This window comes from Triturus cristatus, chromosome 12 (genome assembly GCF_964204655.1).
Source record: "Triturus cristatus chromosome 12, aTriCri1.1, whole genome shotgun sequence".
NCBI lineage: Eukaryota > Metazoa > Chordata > Amphibia > Caudata > Salamandridae > Triturus > Triturus cristatus.
In genome coordinates, this window is record NC_140595.1 from 316,834,020 (window position 1) to 316,853,134 (window position 19,115).

General features: G+C 45.4%; 1 protein-coding gene across 2 annotated transcripts in view; it reads left to right on the forward strand.

Annotated features, from left to right (window-relative positions):
- DYNC1LI2 (dynein cytoplasmic 1 light intermediate chain 2) overlaps window positions 1–6,942 on the forward strand; it is a 225,951-nt gene extending 219,009 nt beyond the window's left edge. The window contains exon 13 of one of the 2 annotated variants that reach the window (XM_085638555.1): window positions 4,062–6,942. In XM_085638555.1, coding sequence (XP_085494681.1) covers window positions 4,062–4,168 — 107 coding nt within the window. In that variant the 3' untranslated portion in view covers window positions 4,169–6,942. The remainder of the gene's footprint in view (window positions 1–4,061) is intronic. The other variant, XM_085638556.1, reaches the window with a different exon arrangement.
- Window positions 6,943–19,115: the final 12,173 nt, after the last annotated feature.

Consider the following 19,115-nt stretch of genomic DNA (forward strand, 5'->3'; position numbering starts at 1 on the left):
GCGATCATTCGGGTGAGTGCCATCATGACTTTCATTTTGTGTAATGAGTTAATCTGTTTTTTTTTTTTTTTTTTTACAGAAACACATTTCTCATGTGTTTTAATATGTGCTGCAACTGGTACAGAAGTAATTATGTATGATCATATTTTGCCCTTAGCCCCGTCCCTGCCCACTGCCACACCTCTATTTTAATGAGTACCTGCACTTATTTTTCCCCTTTTAAAGCACTGATTAAAACACAGCATCAGAACATGCTCAGACCACGCTAGCCTGGAGATGAGCATAAAGGACCTCACTGCAGTGGCCAGGGATGAAAACACGGAACCTATCCAACTTCACCAATCGCCGACCAGCACAGTAACCCGGCCGCCACCCCCCTCATACCCAGTGGGAATGACGGGAGGGAGCAATCACACAGTAGTGCTCGCCCCCAACAACATAGCGGCCACAAGCCCGCTGGAAGTATCTCAGTCTGCCCCGCCAACAACGCGGAGAGAGAAGAAACGTCTTAAAAAACAAAAAAGTATGCTAAGAGACTATTAACAAGAAACCCTCAGCGAAACCTAACAGCCTTGGAACAAAAAAAAAAGAAGTAGCAGCAGCAACGCGGGTAATTGAACCGGAAAATAATCAATCCTTTTTTCCTGTATTCTGCAAGAATCCCCATATTAATCCTTCATCAGTACCAGCCCCATCCATTACGCACACAATCAATCTGCCCTCAAATGCGGAGGCCGCCACAGGGGGCTTTTCCAGGCAGATGGGGAGACGTTTCAGGCCCATCATCGGCCAGTCGAAGGCAGGATTCAACTTCACCTCCTCCGCTGGCAGTCCATCACGTCAGACAGGTGGGTTCTGCAGATAGTCTGGAGGGGGTACTCTCTCCCCTTCGAGGCTACCCCTCCCTCCATGCCACTTTCCTATGACTGTATGTCGGATGAGCATTTGGTGCTTATCCTCAAGGAAGTTACAGCTCTCTTGGCCAAGGGGTCCATAGAGAGGGTCCTTGTGCCAGAAGTAGGATATGGTTGTTATTCCCACTACTTTCTGGTGCCCAAAAAGGACAAAGGACTGCGTCCTATCCTAGACCTCCTGACCCTCAACTTTTTCATCCAAAAAGAAGTTCAAAATGCTCACTTCGGCCCAAGTCCTTTCTGGCCTCGACCCAGGAGACTGGATGGTAGCGTTGGAATTGCAGGATTCTTATTTCCATATCCCCGTTCTGCCTGTCCACAGACTTTGCTTACGAGTCACGGTGGGCCACGAGCACTTTCAGTTCACCATGCTCCCCTTTGGCCTTACCATTACCCCTCGGGTGTTCACGAAAGTGATGGCGGTGGTCGCAGCTCATCTGTACAGATCAGGGGTACCAGTCTTCTCCTATCTCGACGACTGGCTGTTGAAGGCCGGCTCGTCCCAGTCCGTCGTCTCCCACCTCCAGGCTACAGCGGACCTCTACACTCGCTGGGGTTCACTATCAAAGTGCTGAAGTCACACCTGGCTCCCTTTCATCGCAGCGATTCTGGACAGTGCAGTTTCTGGCCTATTCTCCTGAGCAGTAAGTCTGCCTCCATCCTGGATTTCGGTGAGAATGACTTGAGGCTGCTGGGCCTCATGGCTTCCTACATCCTGCTGTTTGGATCATACCAGGTGGCATATGCGGGCTCTGCAGTGGGACCTGAAGTTCCAGTGGGCGCAGCATCAGGGGAATCTTTCCAACTATGTCCAGATCTCGGAGGGAGATGCGCACCAGCTGCAGTGGTGCCTAACAAACTTAAATTGGGTATGGGGCAGGTCCCTCTCTCTTTCCCCAACCAGATCTTACGGTGGTGACGAATGCGTCACTCCTGGAATGGGGCGGCCACCTGGCAAAGGCAGAGATCAGAGGCAACTGGTCTCCAGAGGAGTCCAGTCTCCATATAAACCTTTATGGAGCTCCTGGCAATAAGACTGGCACTGAAGGCATTCCTTCCCTCACTCAAAGGGAAAGTGGTGCAGGTGTTCACTCTTGCCATGTGGTAGGGCAACAAACTTGCTTGGTCGATCACAAGTGGTATCTCCAGTCGAAGGTGGCGCAAGGTCTCTTTCAGCAGTGGGGAGAGCCTTCGTTAGATTTGTTTGCCTCATAAGAGAACGCGCTATGTCAGCAGTATGGCACGTTGGAGTTTCCAAGGCAGCTCTCGCTCTGCAATGCTTTTCATCGCAAGTGTAGCTGGGGCCTCCTCTACGGCCTTGCACCTATACCACCTCTGCCTAGAGCCCTTGGGAAGATCAAGCATGACCAGGCTCAAGTCATTCGTGTGGCTCCGGATTGGCCACAGAAAGTCTGGTATTCCGACCTTCTGCGCATTGCCATCGATTCCCCGATCACACTGCCCCTTTGGGAGGATCTTCTGTTGCAGCAGCAGTGGACCATTCTTCACCCGAACCTGACCAGTCTCCACCTCCTTGCGTGGAGATTGAGTGGCAGCAGTTGACTGTTTTTGACCTTCCACCCGAAGTCTGTGTTATCTTGGCAGCCAGGCGTCTTTCCACTAAGACAGTATACACCTGTAGATGGAACAAATTTGTGGCATGGTGTACAGCAAAGGCTGTTAATCACCTTTATGCTCCTCTTTGAGAGGTTCTGTTGTACATGCTTTCTTTGGCCCAGCAGGGCTCTGCTTTGGGCACCCCTAAGAAATTATCTTTCTGCTATCTCTGCCTTTCTGAGACTTCCAAATCAGCCTTCTTTGTTCAAATCTCTCACTATCAATAGGTTTCTTAAGGGCCTTACTCATTTGTTTGCTCCGTCTCCTTTCATAATGCCCCAATGGAATTTAAATTTGTTTTTGACTTTTCTTATGTGTGCTCCCTTAAAGCCTCTTCATAATTGCCCTCTCAGGCTTCTAACGCTTAAGACTGCTTCCCTTATTGCCATTACCTCTGCTCGCAGAGTTAGAGAGCTCCAGGCTCTGTCTTTCAAGCCTCCCTATCTGTCTGTCGGTCCATATAAAGTCGTTCTTCAAACAAAAGCTTTGTTCGTCTCTAAAGTGGTACGCCCTTTCACGTGGGACAATCCGTTACTCTTTACACCTTTTACCCGCCACCGCATCCCTCCAAGGATGAGGAGAGACTCCACCGCCTGGACCAAAAACGTGCGTTGTCTTTTTATCTTGATTGCACCAAAGACTACTTGGTGGACAATCACATCTCCATTGGCTATGTAGGGCCAAGAAAGGTCGGGCAGAACAGAAAAAAGACCATCTCGCAATGGGTTCTCATTAAATTGTGCTATGCATTGGCGAAGAAGGAACCACCTGTGGGGTATATGCTCACTCTACTAGAGCAACAGCGGCAAACACTGTATTAGCACACGGAGTCCCAGTCCTGGATATCTCTTAGGTGGCAACATGAGCATCCCTCCACATGTTTACCAGACACTACTGCCTGGACAGCCAAGTCCGGAGGGATGGGTACTTTGCCTGTTTGCGCGCAGAAAAATGTGTGTCAAAGGCATGTGAAGTAATTGCATGCATTGTACCATCGTACAACTGAGAAGCATTCTCTTGGGATCTTGCTTGATCATGAATCAGGCAGGATGGGAATGGATGAATTGAAATAATTGTACATAATCACAGTTTTAAAATAATCCGGGCCACATGAGTTGGTAGTGGTTGAGAACAAGGGGAAGTTGCTCAAACTTCAGCAAAGCCAGTAGTGTTAAAATATTTACAACACTCCGAAAGTAGCGCATATACAACCAGTAGTGCTGGAATGTTTACATTCCGTAAAATTCTGATACGTAGAGCCGGTAGTGCTAAATTATTTTGAACACTGAAAATGCTGTAGGTACAGCCTGTAGTGCTGAAATGTTTAAAGTACAGTGAACCTACTGTAGGTAAAGCTGCTAATGGGATTGTAGGCATACTCAATCATACAGAAAATATTGGCAAATCCTTGAAATTATATACAGGCAAAAACCTCTGCCACTATGCATTACTGTGAATGTACCATGGACAATAGTGATGTTCGCATAGGTCAATAAAATTCAGCCAACTTGTCATCCTTTTTTGTTTTAGGACAGAAGCCTGTTTTGACGAATGTTCAGGAAGAACTGGACAGAATGACCCGCAAGCCTGACTCCATGGTAGAAGCAAACTCATCCCCAACAGAGAATGAAGCTTAATAGTGCTTTAAAAATCTGCATATGTAAATGACCAAATAATAACTATGTATATTTATCTGATAATACCAAGAGGTGTCTGATAAAGCAAATGTTATCAGTTTTCTTGGGGGCAGAGGGAGCTGACGATGGAACTTAAAGCCTCATTGGTGTGTCCAAAATGCACCTTCAGGAAATTTGCTTATGAAAAACCTGTGCTTTGAAGTTTACCATTTAAATTTTTTAGAGCGCTGTTCCCTTTTAGGTGTTGAAACTGCTCTGCATTTATTATTTTTAAGGAATATTAAAAAGTGAAATGCAGAGTTTGGTTTAAAATGCTTTTGAAAAAGCACACCAGAAGTAAAATACACAGAAATTAAGTGAACTTTGTTTTGGAACAGTTACTAGAAACTGGTAACGGTAATGCTAGGTAACTTCTGATTGAAAAGGAGACATTGCAGTGCAGGACATTCACAAGGAAGACTCGGTCGATGGATTAAGTGAAGCACTAACACAAAGAGAAGTTTGACTGGGTAAGATGAGCAATGTCAAAGGTGGAACAGTGTTACTAGATCCTATGTTTTCTGTATGATCACTGTTAGACAAATTCCGGAGAACCTTCTGAAGCAAACATTAAGCAGCGTGGGATGTAATCATGTGGTAACTTACATCTTTAGTTTAATTAAAGATGTAGATAACAGGCGGACACCACTTTTGGTTCCACTAACAGAAGGAGGTCAACAACTTGCTCAGATCCAAGTGCCTGGCACATTTCCATGGGCCTTTAGCAGGTGCTTGTATGTATTCTGCACTGTAGAATAAACTTTGTAGTTATTTTTTATTTTAAAATTAGTAGTTTAGGCACAACTATTTAATTTGGAATTCTGTTTTCTGGCACTTCTGTATTGTTAAATGCAGGAGAGTAAGTGCAGGAGAGTAAGAGGGGAAAGCATATAGTTTAACCATAAAGAGATGTGCTACAGAATTCATTGCAAGGCATTTTGTATTTGTTTTCTTTCATTCATTACTTGTCAAGTTACCTGACAAGATGGTGAGACTGCTGTCTCAAGAGGTCAGACCATGATCCTTGAATGGTTAAATGATCTTTCCCAGAACATTTGAACGTTTAGTCTACATTTTGCAATTGAATGTACCTAAAAGTAAACACAATTTTTACGTAAATATATGTACACCCCATGACTTTTGCTTGATAATATTCCTGTTTAAAGTGTATTTTTGTAAGTACTGAAAAGGTATGTCCCAATTTGCTGCAACAATCTGGTATCCATCATCTATTCCAATTGTCATTCTTGAAGATCTATGTGGTTTTTTCGAAATGACACTTATAATTTTTTTTTATTCCCCAATAACACTACTAGGTCAGATTATTGATGTTATTCTGTGCTATCAACATCAAAACAAAAAATAATTATAGTTGCAACCAATTACTAAACTTTCTTGTAAAACATCTAATGACTGAGCATTGGCACCTATAATCTCATGGCTTATTCATAACGTTGACCACTATTTATGGGTATCATTTCAGATCATGCGTTTGGGGAGGGGGGAGGGCGGGCTGTTCTTGCTGTCTTGTTAACTAATCTGTCTAAACATTATCTTGAAAGCCAAGTATTTACTTGCCTCCAGCAAACAGTAACATTGAAGCATGTCTCTTGTACCAGGTTTATGAACGAGCAGTAAAGTCCTTGGTTTTTATATTTCTCAGTTTTTGATTTTACTTATGTTGAATTGCAAGTAGGTTATGTCCTAAGGTATGCAGGATGAAATGTTGCTCAACTGAGAGGGTAAAAGAATGTTTTTTTAAATATGGGATTGAGTTGGAATTCTTTAGGACTAGAAAGACAGACAAATGGCTGCAAAGTAATATAATTACTGAAAATGTATGGACAATTTCCATATTTTATTTAAGTTGTATGTTTTATCATCTTAAATAGTGCGCACTTTCCATACCCTTGTGGCAAAAAGTATTTTCATAGAACGTATTCAATATAATGAAACATTGATTCATAAGAACCAATTGCATTATGCTGTTAATGATGTAATACTTTTTTACAGAAGATTTTTAACTGTTAAATGTTTTGTTGTACTTTTTTTAAAATTTCAGATGAGTGCAAATAGTTCATCAAAATGAACCTACTGTAGTATATCTAGTAGTAACCAAAATTGCAAAACTGGTTGGTTGCTGTAAATTTCTTTTTTTTTTTATTGTTTCAAACCTTGGAACCAAAGGCGAAACTGCAGAAAGCCTTTACGTTTTAAAACTAAATTAACCTTATTTGCAGGATACACTTGTACGGTTTACTGTTCAGTTTTGCTCTGTTTGTTAAAACCAGTTTTTGTTTCACCAGTCCGATATATTATGTTCTTAAAGAGTAGTCATTTAATTAAGATTCAAATTGTTGAATCCTAACAAAGTGCTATCTTAACGCTGCTTAGCTTGTACGTTTGCACTTGAACCTTGTGGGGGAAAGAATGACATTTCAAAACACAATATTTAAACTGAACGGCTCTTTTAATATTATTCAACAAAGCCTCTGGCAACAACTCTGTACTTCACAGTTTAACCAAAAGCACGTGCAAACAAGTCCACTATCCTGTAAACAACGTTATGCATTTAAAAAAAAAATCTGAGTGCTGCACATGTATTGAAAACAACCAAGTTGCCTGACTTTAACCAGGTGCAGAATGCAGTCATGTAGAGCCTTGCTTTCTAATGCTGACAAAAACGAGGACATGTCTTTAAATACTGGCTTCAATAAACATGAATCCAGATCGCTTGTAAGTCTTTATAGTTCTTTTCTATTAATGATTTGGATCCTTTTCTATGAAGAGTGTTGTAATGTTCTCACTTTGCTGGTACAAATGTTTAGTTTTTGATGTGTATCATTTTTTGACTTTTGCATGAACCTACCCCATCCTTTAATATGTATATAATTTTGAGGCTCTGAATTTTGCAATGTGTTGTGACAAAGAAGTGAGTTTCAACTTAACCTTCTTAAAGGTAAATGGAGTGACTTAATTGGTAGAAGCATCAAAGTTATTTTGCTTACCATGGCAAAAGAAGGAAGGGTTTCTTACCTGTAATCCTAGTTCTCTTGCAGAGGATTTCCATGTACAGTCATAAGCGTTGAATAGTCCCGACCATGTGTGGAGACCCCGGAGAACTAAAATACATCTTCTTAAGTGGAGATTTTTGCCTTTCCTTCGAAGGCCTGTAAAGACACTTAAGAAATAGTCAAATAATGCAGCTTATGTAGATAGGCTACACTGGCCCAGTTTTTTATCCTGAAGTCAAAAAAGGGCAGTACGATAAATATGAGAACAATTTAAGATGTTCTGCAAATAACAGAAAACTCCCTCACAAACCCCTTTTTATGATAAGGATGAAGGAGTGCAAGAGAGAGTGGCCTCTTAGGCTGTCATTATATGGCAAAAAAGTCTGTGCCTTCAAGAAACCAGAGACCACCAGAATCCCATCATGCAGAGGTAGTGGCTGTTACTTCAGTTCTTGTTTCGGCTCCTGCTGACAGGACCCTGGAACATTGAACGTGACCATTTTTTTTGCCTTCAAATACTCCTCTGAATCTTCAATAATATTGCTTCACTCAACGTCTTTGGCCTCTCCCAGCCTTTTTCAGTCTTTTTTTGACAGGAATAATTGGTGTTTTCCTTCAAAAATGCCATTTCTTTTTTATAAATGTCCTGACTGTAGAAGAAAGTCCAAGTCACACCCTCTCAGAGTGTGTATTTGTCTTCCACACAACAGTGTTCCTGAGGCCTGCCACATCCTCAAAACCTTTTCCAGGCACGCTTTAGACAGCAGGAAGAAAATGCCCCTTCAGGGAGTTGAGGAGCGGTGAAGACAGCAGATACAATCTGCAGGTAGGACCACACAGCGAGGAGAGGGTTAGTCTTCTACTAATGCTCTGTCAGGTGTCTCTGAAGGGCATCCTAGACAGAAAACGGCAAAAAAATGCCATAAGTCTGGGTCGATGTTAAGGACATCGACGTCGAGTAGAGGTAGGCCTACGACCTGTTGCTGTCTTCCCATTCGATGTCCTCAAAATTCTGCAGATCACTGTCGAGTCCTGGGGTATCGATACCGATGACTTTTCAGTCTACCCAGAGACCTTGTTTGACGTCGCGAGACCCATTGACTACTCGAGATCAATGTCAACACATCAACTGAGATAGACATTGAGACCCACCATTCATCACCGGAAAGGCACTCTTTCACGTCTAGATGTCTACGAGTAGGTCGAGGGACCGAGGAAGGTCGACGTCTTGTTCGACCTCTACCAGGTATCAAGAAATGCAGAGAAAAAGGAGACGTATTTACACTTCTCCAGAATCCAAGTATTCTAGGACATACTCTCCTTCACAGGATACACCGGCTGCACCACAGTCTTTGCCTTCTACTCCGTCTCCTTTTAAAAATAAAAAATTGTATTGAATTTTTGGCGTATACATCAGAAATCCAACAAGGTCATGCTTTTCCCTCCTTATCTCATCCAGAAAACAAAATATTTACTTTTTAAACGACAAATTAATTACATAGCATTCCATATAAGATCTAAAAGATTATTCAAAAATCGATGTTCTAAAAGGGAATAATAAATCACACTTCAGGCCATACCGGACAATAGCAGCAACAGGATCGTAACAATTACTCTGCAAGAGACTACTTAAGAGATTTCATAAGACATAAGTAGTTATACAAAATAGATAAAAAATAATACAAGATACCAGCAGCTACTAGGAGGCAGATATAAGAATAAATATATTTGGACAGTTGATTAATATAAAGGGCTACTGCTATGCTTAGATACATGTGAGACCAGGAAAAAAGAACCAAGGTGTCAGAGGGTACTCCTATAATTTATAGCTCCTTAGCACCACAGGGCACCAGAGAGCAGGTTTGCATATTATGCAAGTCAATTTTCATGTTTCACCCTGATTCAACCAATGAGAGACTGAATTCCATATCCGGGATCCACACTTTTGTGCCTTCCGACCCTTACATTCATACAACGTAGTTTCTAGCGTATAAATGGCTAAAATCCTAGATTTCCAGTCATAAAAAGTGGGGGGGCTCCGGATTGAGTCACCTTGTAGCAATACACATCTGTATCACTGCCATGGCGATAAATAAAAGATAATCCACCTTTTTTACCAGACTGTTTCCTGCCACATTCTCTACTACTCCTAGTAGTACCAAAAGAGGGTTGATTGATATTTGGACTCCAGTCACCTCTTCTAAAAACTTTGCCATTTCCAGATATAAAGATCCTAGATTAGGGCAGCTAAAAAATATATATATATATACGATCTCAGCTCTGGTTTCCCCACAGCACAGACAACAGTCATCCTGTCTCCTTCCCCATTTAAACACCTTGTCTGACGTATAGTACAGATCAAATACAGTTTTAAAAGGCTGTCTCTTTAGACCAGACGTTACTAATACTTTATCACTCATATCCACAGATGCTTGCAAAACCATTCCCTCCATTCCTAATCTCCTTTCCCACCTCGCGTTCTGTGTGTCTAGATCGTCCAGGAGATGTTGCATCAACAATTCATATATAACACAAATCCTAACTCTTTCCCAATTTCTACAGTGATAGGTATCCGGCTCATTACTCCCATAATCTTCTCACGCCTATTTAAAAAGTCCAGAATCTGGAGCTATTTAACAAGCTTAGGCAGCTTGATTCTTTTTTTCTTACTTGTTGTCCTACTCTAAATGCCCCCATCAGAACCTTACATTTTGTTTTTTTTATAATAACTGGGCTCAAGATTTTACAAAAAAAAGCTCTTTGGCTTCCTCTCCCATCATGAGCTTATAGATCGAGGGGGACTCTGCCGGCCCAAGCCCCTGTATGTTTCCCGTTATTAAAATGGCCATATTTTGCAGCATACATACCCAATACTACATGATTATATGAGGGACTGCCCCCCCCCCCCCCCCCCCCAAATGTTTAGACAGCGTAATATACTTGGAAGCTCTTCTTACCTTCTTAAACCCCCATAAAAATCTATAACACATGCTTTCCAATTTCTTTAGCCATTTGCGGTCAATTTCTAAGGGCAGGGCCCTGAATAGGAATAATAATTTAGGTAGAACCATCATTTTAATCACATTCTTTCTTCCCACCAGCGAGATATACAATTGGTTTAATCTTCTCAAATCTTGCTCTATCTTCTGTACCAGGGGCCTGAGATTTAAATCGACTAAAGCATCCAGCGCTGAGGTGGTATGTCCTCACATATATATTGCCTCGTTCACTTCCCGGGAATCAAACTTCCTGATATTGCTAGTGCATACTATTTACGTTTTTTCCTGATTTAGTTTATACCCTGATGAGGATACAAATGAGTTAGCTATCCCCTCGATCTCTTTCAGAGCTTGTTGTGAGCTTATAGCTACTACTGCTATGTCATCCACATATGCAAATACTTTATACTCTGTCTGTCCAGCCACTATCAGGATGATATGTGGGCTGGATTCTAGTTTTAGAGTTAAAAGATTAATATATACAGCAAAGAGTAATGGCGAACATGGACACCTTTGCCTCGTGCCCCTAGCAATATAGATCTCTTAAGATTCTCTTCCCATGATTCGCAGCTTAGCCCTGGGATTTGAGTATATTGATTTAATAGCTCTAGTTCTTCACCCTTGAGAGAGCTCACCAGGTACCGGCACACCCATCGGCGCCGGGTTTCCCCCCCGCGGCCTGTGGTTGCTCGCCATCTACATTACAAGGACAGAGACATCCTATTACAAAAGGCCCGCACATATGGCCCCTACATGGTGAATGACAGCAAAGTCTCAATGTTCCCGAATTACAATCCTGAGGTGCAGCGGAAACGAGCCTCATTCTTGGCAGTCGAGAAGGCCATACAAGAGGAGGGCCTTCAATACTCTCATGCTCCCTGCACGCCTCTACGTGATTCCTGATGGCAAAACTCACTTCTGCGACGACGCCAGGGAGGCCTGGAACTGGACCGAGACATACCGAACCGAGAGACCCCCCCCCGAGACGCGCGGGATCATCTACCCCCCCCCCCCCCTTCCCCCCCACCTGTGACTGACTGCCGCAGATCCAGGAAGAGACCTAAACGGCGGTCTGAACATATCTGCTCCAAGAAACAGACTCCCTCACAGACTGAGCGGGAGTGAGAAGCGGCCCTACAGGCGGTCGCCAAGATTGTTCGAGAGGGTGGACCCACGGTGACGCCCCACACTGCAGATGAGATTATCTAGTCAGGGCTTTTTCTCCCCCCTCCCCCACTCCTCGCCCCCCCTTTTATTTCTGGCATGGTGGGCCCCCCTCCCCCTCGAGAGATCCGATGGGACCCCTAACTATTTCATTAGAAGGTGCAGCCACAGGGCTGGAAGACTACTGGGGCTGGTGCACTGCTGGCAACGCACCGGGACACAGCTCTCTTCTTTGTAACCACGCCCCCCCCACAATCCCCCCACCCACCCACCCAGTAGGCTCTAGCCGTGGCTGGTGTGGGCCTATTCTGAACCAGCAAGATGTATTCATGATTTGGGCAGACAGCCATTGCCTGCATGCCCTGGGATGCGGGAGTTGATTGTTTTGTGGTTATTTTGCAGATGTATTTAAGTTTCTGATGGATACATCTGCCAGTGGATTCCTCACCTTGTGAATATCCCCTGCGCCAGTATTCCACAGATATTTTTCCCCAGCTCTTCACGCCGACGTGGACGTCATAATTCCACAGCTCCACTCGCGACTCCGTATGACGTACCCGAAGCCATAAGAGAGTCACGTCGGCGTGATGACGTCCATTCCCTTTTTTCCGCGCCATCGATGCATAACGGTTTTCCAGCACTCTCCTTGATTGTAGAGTTACTTTGTAGTTTCCTTGTGGGTTACTGTTTCTAAAGTACTCATGTCTTCATCGAGGAAGTCAGGTTTCAAGCCGTGTAGGGAATGTGGGGGTCACATGTTCATCACTGACCCCCATGAGGATTGTTTATGGTGTCTTTCGTCGGATCACGACGTGGAAGACTGTTCCTGCTGCAGGAAAATGAATCCTAAGGCCCTAAAGGAAAGAGAAGCAAAGCTGTTCATGGCCAAGGTGAAGGAGGGCAGAGGTCGAATAAGAGATAAGCCGGTGTCGTCGACTTCGCACTCGTTGAAGTCGAGAAGACACAAGAAGAAGAGGAAGCATGACTCTCGGCGCCGGTCGACGAAGAGTAGGGCTTCGAGGTCGCTTTCGCCTCGACATCGAAGTTAGGACTTGGTCTCTCCTTCGCCCTCCCTTTCTCCTCGTGTTTCTCCGGAGAAGTCTCCTTCGTCAAAGATAACTCCGGCGCAGTCTCTGGCACCGATGGATTCTCCAGCTTCCGACGCCGAGCCTGGTCAAGTTGCTGAACTCTCTCCTGTGCCTGAAGGTGAACCAGTGGATCCAGTAGAGGATCCGTCTGCTCCGGCTCCAGCTACTCTCGGCTGCATACAGGTTCGAATCCATACCCACATTTCCCGACTCCGGATGCGGATCCAACGCATTTTTTGAATGCTGTGCATGGTATTTTCCAGAGAGCAGCCTTCCCATCCAGTGGACCTTCCGGTCCCGTGGGTCCAATGGCGTTCAGTTTGGGCGTGCCACAACACTATGCTCAGGCACCATTTATGCCTTTGTTGCCGATGGCGCCGTCATGGCAGTTCCCGGTGCCATCTGGAGAGCCTTCCTCACGGCCTCGTCTGGATCGCGTGCCTTCGTCGGAGCCTCCCTCGACGCCGACTCCAGCTGCACCGCGTGTGACGCCGCCAACTCCATCGGCGCAGCCGACTTCACGTATGGCGCATCCAACGCAGTGTCCTCGGATCTGCTCTCGAAGAGAAGCTCAGAGGCTTATAGAGGAGGAACAGTATCGAGTAGATGAAGTGGAGGAAGGTGAATTGGGTGACTCCACGGATGAATTTGAAGGTATTCAGGAGGCAGGTGGATTGGACACCACTCCTGAGTGGGAACTTTCTTCTTCCAGATCTTCTCCGCCTCAAGAGTTGGCTCCTTACCATTTAGTAATAAAAAAGGCTGCGGAGCTTTTGGATTTACAGTTGCCTTCTGCGAAATATAAGCCAAACTTATTGACTGAGGTCCTTCATTCGCCTTCCTCTATTGTCGAGCCTCTGTTGCCTTTTAATGAGGCTATCTTAGAACCTATTATGGACGTTTGGCGCAAGCCACTTTCTTCGCCTGCTGTTTCTAGGACTGTGGCGAGAAGATATAGAGTGGCTCCGGGGGATCCGAGCTTCCTTTCCTCTCATCCTTCTCCGGAGAGTCTTGTAGTACAAGCAACCTGCTCAAAACAATCTTCGGGGGCTTTTCCGCAAGCGCCAGCTGACAGGGACTCAAAGTAGATTGAGCAGTCAGCTAAAAAGGTCTTCTCATCTGCTAGTATGGCGCTAAAGTCAACTAATGCCACTTGCTTGTTGGGTCGCTACATTCATGCCTTGATGGACTCTGTAAAACAGTTGGCTCCCAAATTGCCTGATGAGGAGAAGGGTTCTTTTATGGATGTTATTTCTGACACTCAAGCTGCAGCTAGGCAAGTTATTCAGTCAGGCCTAGATATGGCTGATTCTGTGGCCAGAGTTATGGGTTCTTCCATAGCTACTAGAAGGCCGGCTTGGCCCCGCTCTTCCGGACTTTCATCTGATGTTCAGGCCACTCTGGTTGACTTACTCTTTGATGGGGAAAAGCTTTTTGGAGAGAAAGCGGATTCCGCCTGGCAGAGATTCAAAGATAGCGGAGCTACTGCGAAGTCATTAGGTTTGCAGACACAGTCGAAAGGGTTTGGCTTCAAAAAGTATAGGGGTTTTGGAAGGTCTTCCTTTCGCTCCTTCCGTCAACCTCAGCAGTAGCAGCAGCAACAAAATCCTCTCAACAGATCCTACAGAGGCAGACAAAGGGGTCGGCGTGGTTCTGGCCGCAATCCCTCCTCCTCAGCCTCCTCTGCTCCCAATGATGCTACAGGGAAGCAGCCCTAGATCCCCCATCCTGGATCATGTGGGGCCTGTTGGGGGTCGGGTGTCTCACTTTCTGCAAGGTTGGAAATCGGTCACAACAGACCTTTGGGTTCTAAACCTTGTGGAGAATGGGTACGCCCTTCCCTTTCCTCCCCCTTGCCAAGGTTTTTGCTCAGAGGACCATCTGCTTCTTCTGCAGAAGGAGGTTCTTGCATTTCTACAAAAAGGTGCCATAGATGTGATTCCAGAGCAGGAAAAGGGTCAGGGATGCTACTCCTGGTATTTCCTGATTCTCAAAAAGGACGGCAGATTGCGTCCGATCCTGGACCTCAGAATCTTGAACTTTTACCTGAAGCAGGAGAAATTCAAGATGCTAACCCTTGCTCAGGTTCTTCAGGCGTTGCAGCAAGAAGACTGGATGATGTCGATCGACTTGCAGGATGCGTATTTCCACATCCCAATCCTGAAGTCGCACAGGAAGTATCTCCGTTTTACAGTTGGGTCGCAAACCTACCAGTTTGCGGTCCTCCCATTTGGTCTTACTACTGCACCTAGAGTCTTCACCAAGGTGATGGCGGTGGTGGCTGCCCATCTCAGGAGGTCAGGGATTCTGGTTTTCCCCTACCTGGACGACTGGCTTCTGAAAGCAGAGTCGCCAGAGATGGTGCAACATCATCTGCAGGTAACTTCTCATCTGTTGTTCAACTTGGGTTTTTCAATCAATGTGCCCAAATCTCAACTGGTGCCCTCTCAGCGCAACCTGTTCATAGGGGCGGTACTGGACACTACTGTGTGTCGAGCATTTCCTCCTCCACAAAGAATTCTCGACATTCAGGAGAATTTCCCTTTATTCCACAATGGAGCGGTTGTTCCAGTTCGGAAGGTCCTTCGCCTGCCTCCTCCCTGGTGTGGGGTGCTCATCTGGGGATCTGGAGATCAAGGGTCTTTGGTCTCCAGAGGAAAGATTTTCTCATATCAATCTTCTAGAATTGCGGGCGATACGTATGGCGCTCAAGGCTTTTCTCCCTTCCCTTCGCGGTCAGTTGGTACAAGTCTTGATGGACAACACTACAGCGATGTGGTATGTCAACAAGCAGGGAGGAGTAGGGTCGTACCGTCTCTGCAGAGAGGCTTTGCGACTCTGGTCCTTGGCTCAGGACCATCGGATTTGCTTGATGATGAATCATCTGCCCGGGGTTCTGAACGTACGTGCGGACAGTCTCAGTTGACAGTTTTCTGCCGACCACGAGTGGAGGCTTCATCCAGAGGTAGTTCAGCACATCTTCTGGACTTGGGGGACACCTCGGGTGGACCTATTTGCTACTCAAGAGGACGCGCATTGCCCGTCATTCTGCAGTCTCCGGTTTCCGTTGCAGGGGGCATTGGGGGACGCGTTTCAGTTGAGTTGGGGTTCACGACTCCTTTACGCGTTTCCTCCCATACCCTTGATTCCTCGGGTTCTGAGGAAGATTCGCCAAGACCGGGCCCAAGTTATATTGGTCGCCCCGGATTGGCCACGAAGAGTGTGGTACACACATCTACTTCACCTTTCGTCGCACCCTCCGCTCCGTCTCCCTCTCAGGGCAGACCTCCTATCACAGTCGTAGAGGCAGGTTCTACACCCCCACCTCCAGAGCCTGCACCTTCATGCCTGGAGATTGAGCGGGGCAACCTGAGTTCCTTCTCTCTCGCGCCTGATGTGGTGGATGTTATTTTATCGGCCAGACAACACTCCACCAAGTCTATTTATTCCTATAGATGGTCTGCGTTTGTAAAATGGTGTGGAGAGAGATCCATTGACACTTTAAAAGCCCACCTTTCTGATGTGCTTCAGTTTGCTCTTTCCTTGGCTCAGCAGGGTTGTGCTGTGGCCACGGTTAAGGGATATTTATCAGCCTTATCGTCTTTTCTGTGTCTCCCAGATCAGCCGTTGTTATTTAAGTCTCCTATTGTTTTAAGATTTATCAAAAGCCTTACTAATAGGTTTCCACCTACTCCCTTTGTAATGCCACAGTGGGACCTTAATCTTGTTTTAACTTTTTTGATGGGGTCCCCTTTTGAGCCCCTTCATAGCTGTCCTTTGATGTTGTCTTTTAAAACGGTCTTTCTTGTAGCCATAACCTCGGCAAGGAGGGTAAAGAACCTTAGTGCACCGACAGTTCTATTGTTGCTGCTGTACTTTTATGTGATGTGTGGATAATTGAAATCTAAAGCTATCCTGCTATTTTTAAATCAAATTGCACTTTATTCTTGCTGCTATTGTATTGGGGATTCTGAATGTTATTTTAGACAGTTGTATCATCGTTTTAAAATAATCACCCTCAACTTCGTTTTTCGTTTTAAAATAATCACCCTCAACTTCGTTTTATTAATTCTGTGTGTATTGTATACCCCCTGATTGGTACCCTGGAAGGTCTTTTGGGGAAGTTATTTTACTTGTAAAAACTCACCTGCCGGTTCCTCTATAGTCTTAGTCGCGCTCGACCCTGGCGGGACCCGGATGTAGAACGGGCCCGCACAGCACACAGGGTTGGCGCGCTAGTCTTTCTTCGTGCTTCATTATCACGGAGCACTTATTAGCCGCGAGGCGGCGGACGTGCAGCGGGTGCGCCAGCTGTGCGCCAAAGGCAAGCCCGTCTGCGCCCGTCCGCGTCCGTCACGCGTCCAGCGCCATGACCCCTGGTCGACTTCGCCCTATTAAATACAGCAGGCTGGAGCTGTTGGCCTGCGATCGAGGCCGGTGTAAATCACACAACTTAATTCCATTAGGTAAGACTGAGTGTGCAAACTGCCTGTTTCGCGTGGGTGGCCTGAATGAGGCAAAGACAGGAGGGAGGGAGGGTAGTACGTCAGAAACCCTTAGAGATATGCTGAGTGTTCCCCCCCCCCACCAGCCGTATGTGGCTGGTTGTCGCCCTGATGTTCAGGAACAATACATCCAATGCATGCTGCTTAATGTTCGCTCATTGAGCAAACATAAGTATCAAATTGAAGATATAATTCAAAGCACTAATATCGACATAATGTTCTTGACGGAGACATGGGCAGATAAAGCCTCATGTCCAGATTCGAACATAGCCCTTCCTCAAGGCTATGCGGTGGCATCACATAACAGGGAAGGCGGAAAAGGGGGGGGGGCATTGCCATCATTCATCAGGATTATATTAACCTACGGATACAGGCCATTCAAGATCTCTCGGCGGAAGCCGTGCATTTTATCATCAGTAGAAATAATGTCACTAATTTTCAGGGTCTACTACTTTGTCGCCGGCCCGGCCCAAAAGTAGCATTTGCCCAATCATTGATGACCTACCTAAAATCACAAACAGATCAGGGTTCATTCCTGTTGCTTGGCGATTTTAATTTCCATTTAGAGCTGGGGGATAACTCTGACACAGAAAGACTTCTTGACACTCTCGCTACTTTTGGTCTTGTGCAGTTGGTTGCTGAACCTACTCACCAGGCGGGTCACACCCTGGACGGTATCTTTTGGAATGATCCTAACATAAATGTGGAAAAAGTCACCCCTTTGGTTTGGACTGACCACTATGCAATTTTGTTTAGGATCAGATTCCCACTCACACCGTCACAGAAACAAATAAAATCCACGAAAGTTTTGACTTGACGGTGGAATAAAGTTAACACAGAGGATCTTTTATTGGCCCTCAGTTTAGGGCCTGGATCATTGCCTCAAGACTGCAATACGTCTGTGCGTAATATCAATGACTGGCTACAGTCAGCAGCTGACCAGGTAGCCCCTGTAAAGTGGTCTACCATCAGAAGGCATAAGCCAACCTCCCCCTGGTATAACTTCCAGCTTAAAGCTATCAAGGTTAAATGTCGAACTGCCGAACATAAATGGCGGCAGGAATATGACACATCCGCAAAAATGATATATAATACTGCCCTTAAAGATGATAAGATGGCCATCATTGAGGCAAAAAAGAAGTTTTTTGCAAATAAAATTGATGAAGTGGGTAACTCCGCCAGAGAGCTTTTTAAAACAGTTAATCTACTCTCTAAAGCTCAGCAGGGTTCCGCCTTTCATCCAGACCAAAAGTTGTGTGACAGGATGCTATGTTTTTTCAAAAGCAGGTTCAAGATATCTATGATGACCTTTCGCAGATCTGCCCACTCCCTGACAAAGTGTAAGATCCATCAGTGACAGTGAGCTCACCCCCTGAGGAACTTGCTAGTTTCCCCGTGATTGGTTCAGAGGAAGTTGGTGACACACTTCTTTCCTTAAAATCAGGATCACCTAATGATCCCTGTCCTGCCACTGTGCTTCATTGGGTCGCAGGTAGAATTGGAGAGGTGCTAACCCCACTGTTAAACCAGATTGTAGAACTTGGCACATTCCCGCTCTGCTGGAAGAGGGCAATTGTTAAGCCTATATTAAAGAAGTCTACGCTTGACCCCACTGAGCCAAAGAATTACCGGCCGATCGCCGGATTACCCATTATGGCTAAAATCATAGAAAAATCTATGAATAGAACTCTGACCGACTATCTTGAAACAAATGAAATATTGGACAATGCCCAACACGGATTCAGACCAAGCCATTCAACTGAGTCTGCCCTCATAGTAGTCACAGAAGAGATCCGTAGAACCATAGATCAGGGGGGAAACGCAATCTTGGTTCTATTGGATCTGTCGGCAGCCTTCGACACTGTGAACCACACAGTGTTGGTCCAATGACTCCAAGAGGTGGGCATCAAGGGTACAGCCTTGTCCCTCCTGTCTTCCTTCTTGGATGGAAGAGTTCAAAGCCTGAGCTGGGAGGGTTTGCAGTCGGAGAGTTTCTCCCTGCCATGTGGGGTACCTCAGGGCTCTGCCTTGTCACCCACTCTTTTCAATATTTATATGCTGCCACTGGCTACCCTGATCAGGAGGCATGGCTTTGAGTTTACATCCTACGCCGATGATTCTCAGCTCATAGTCTCTAT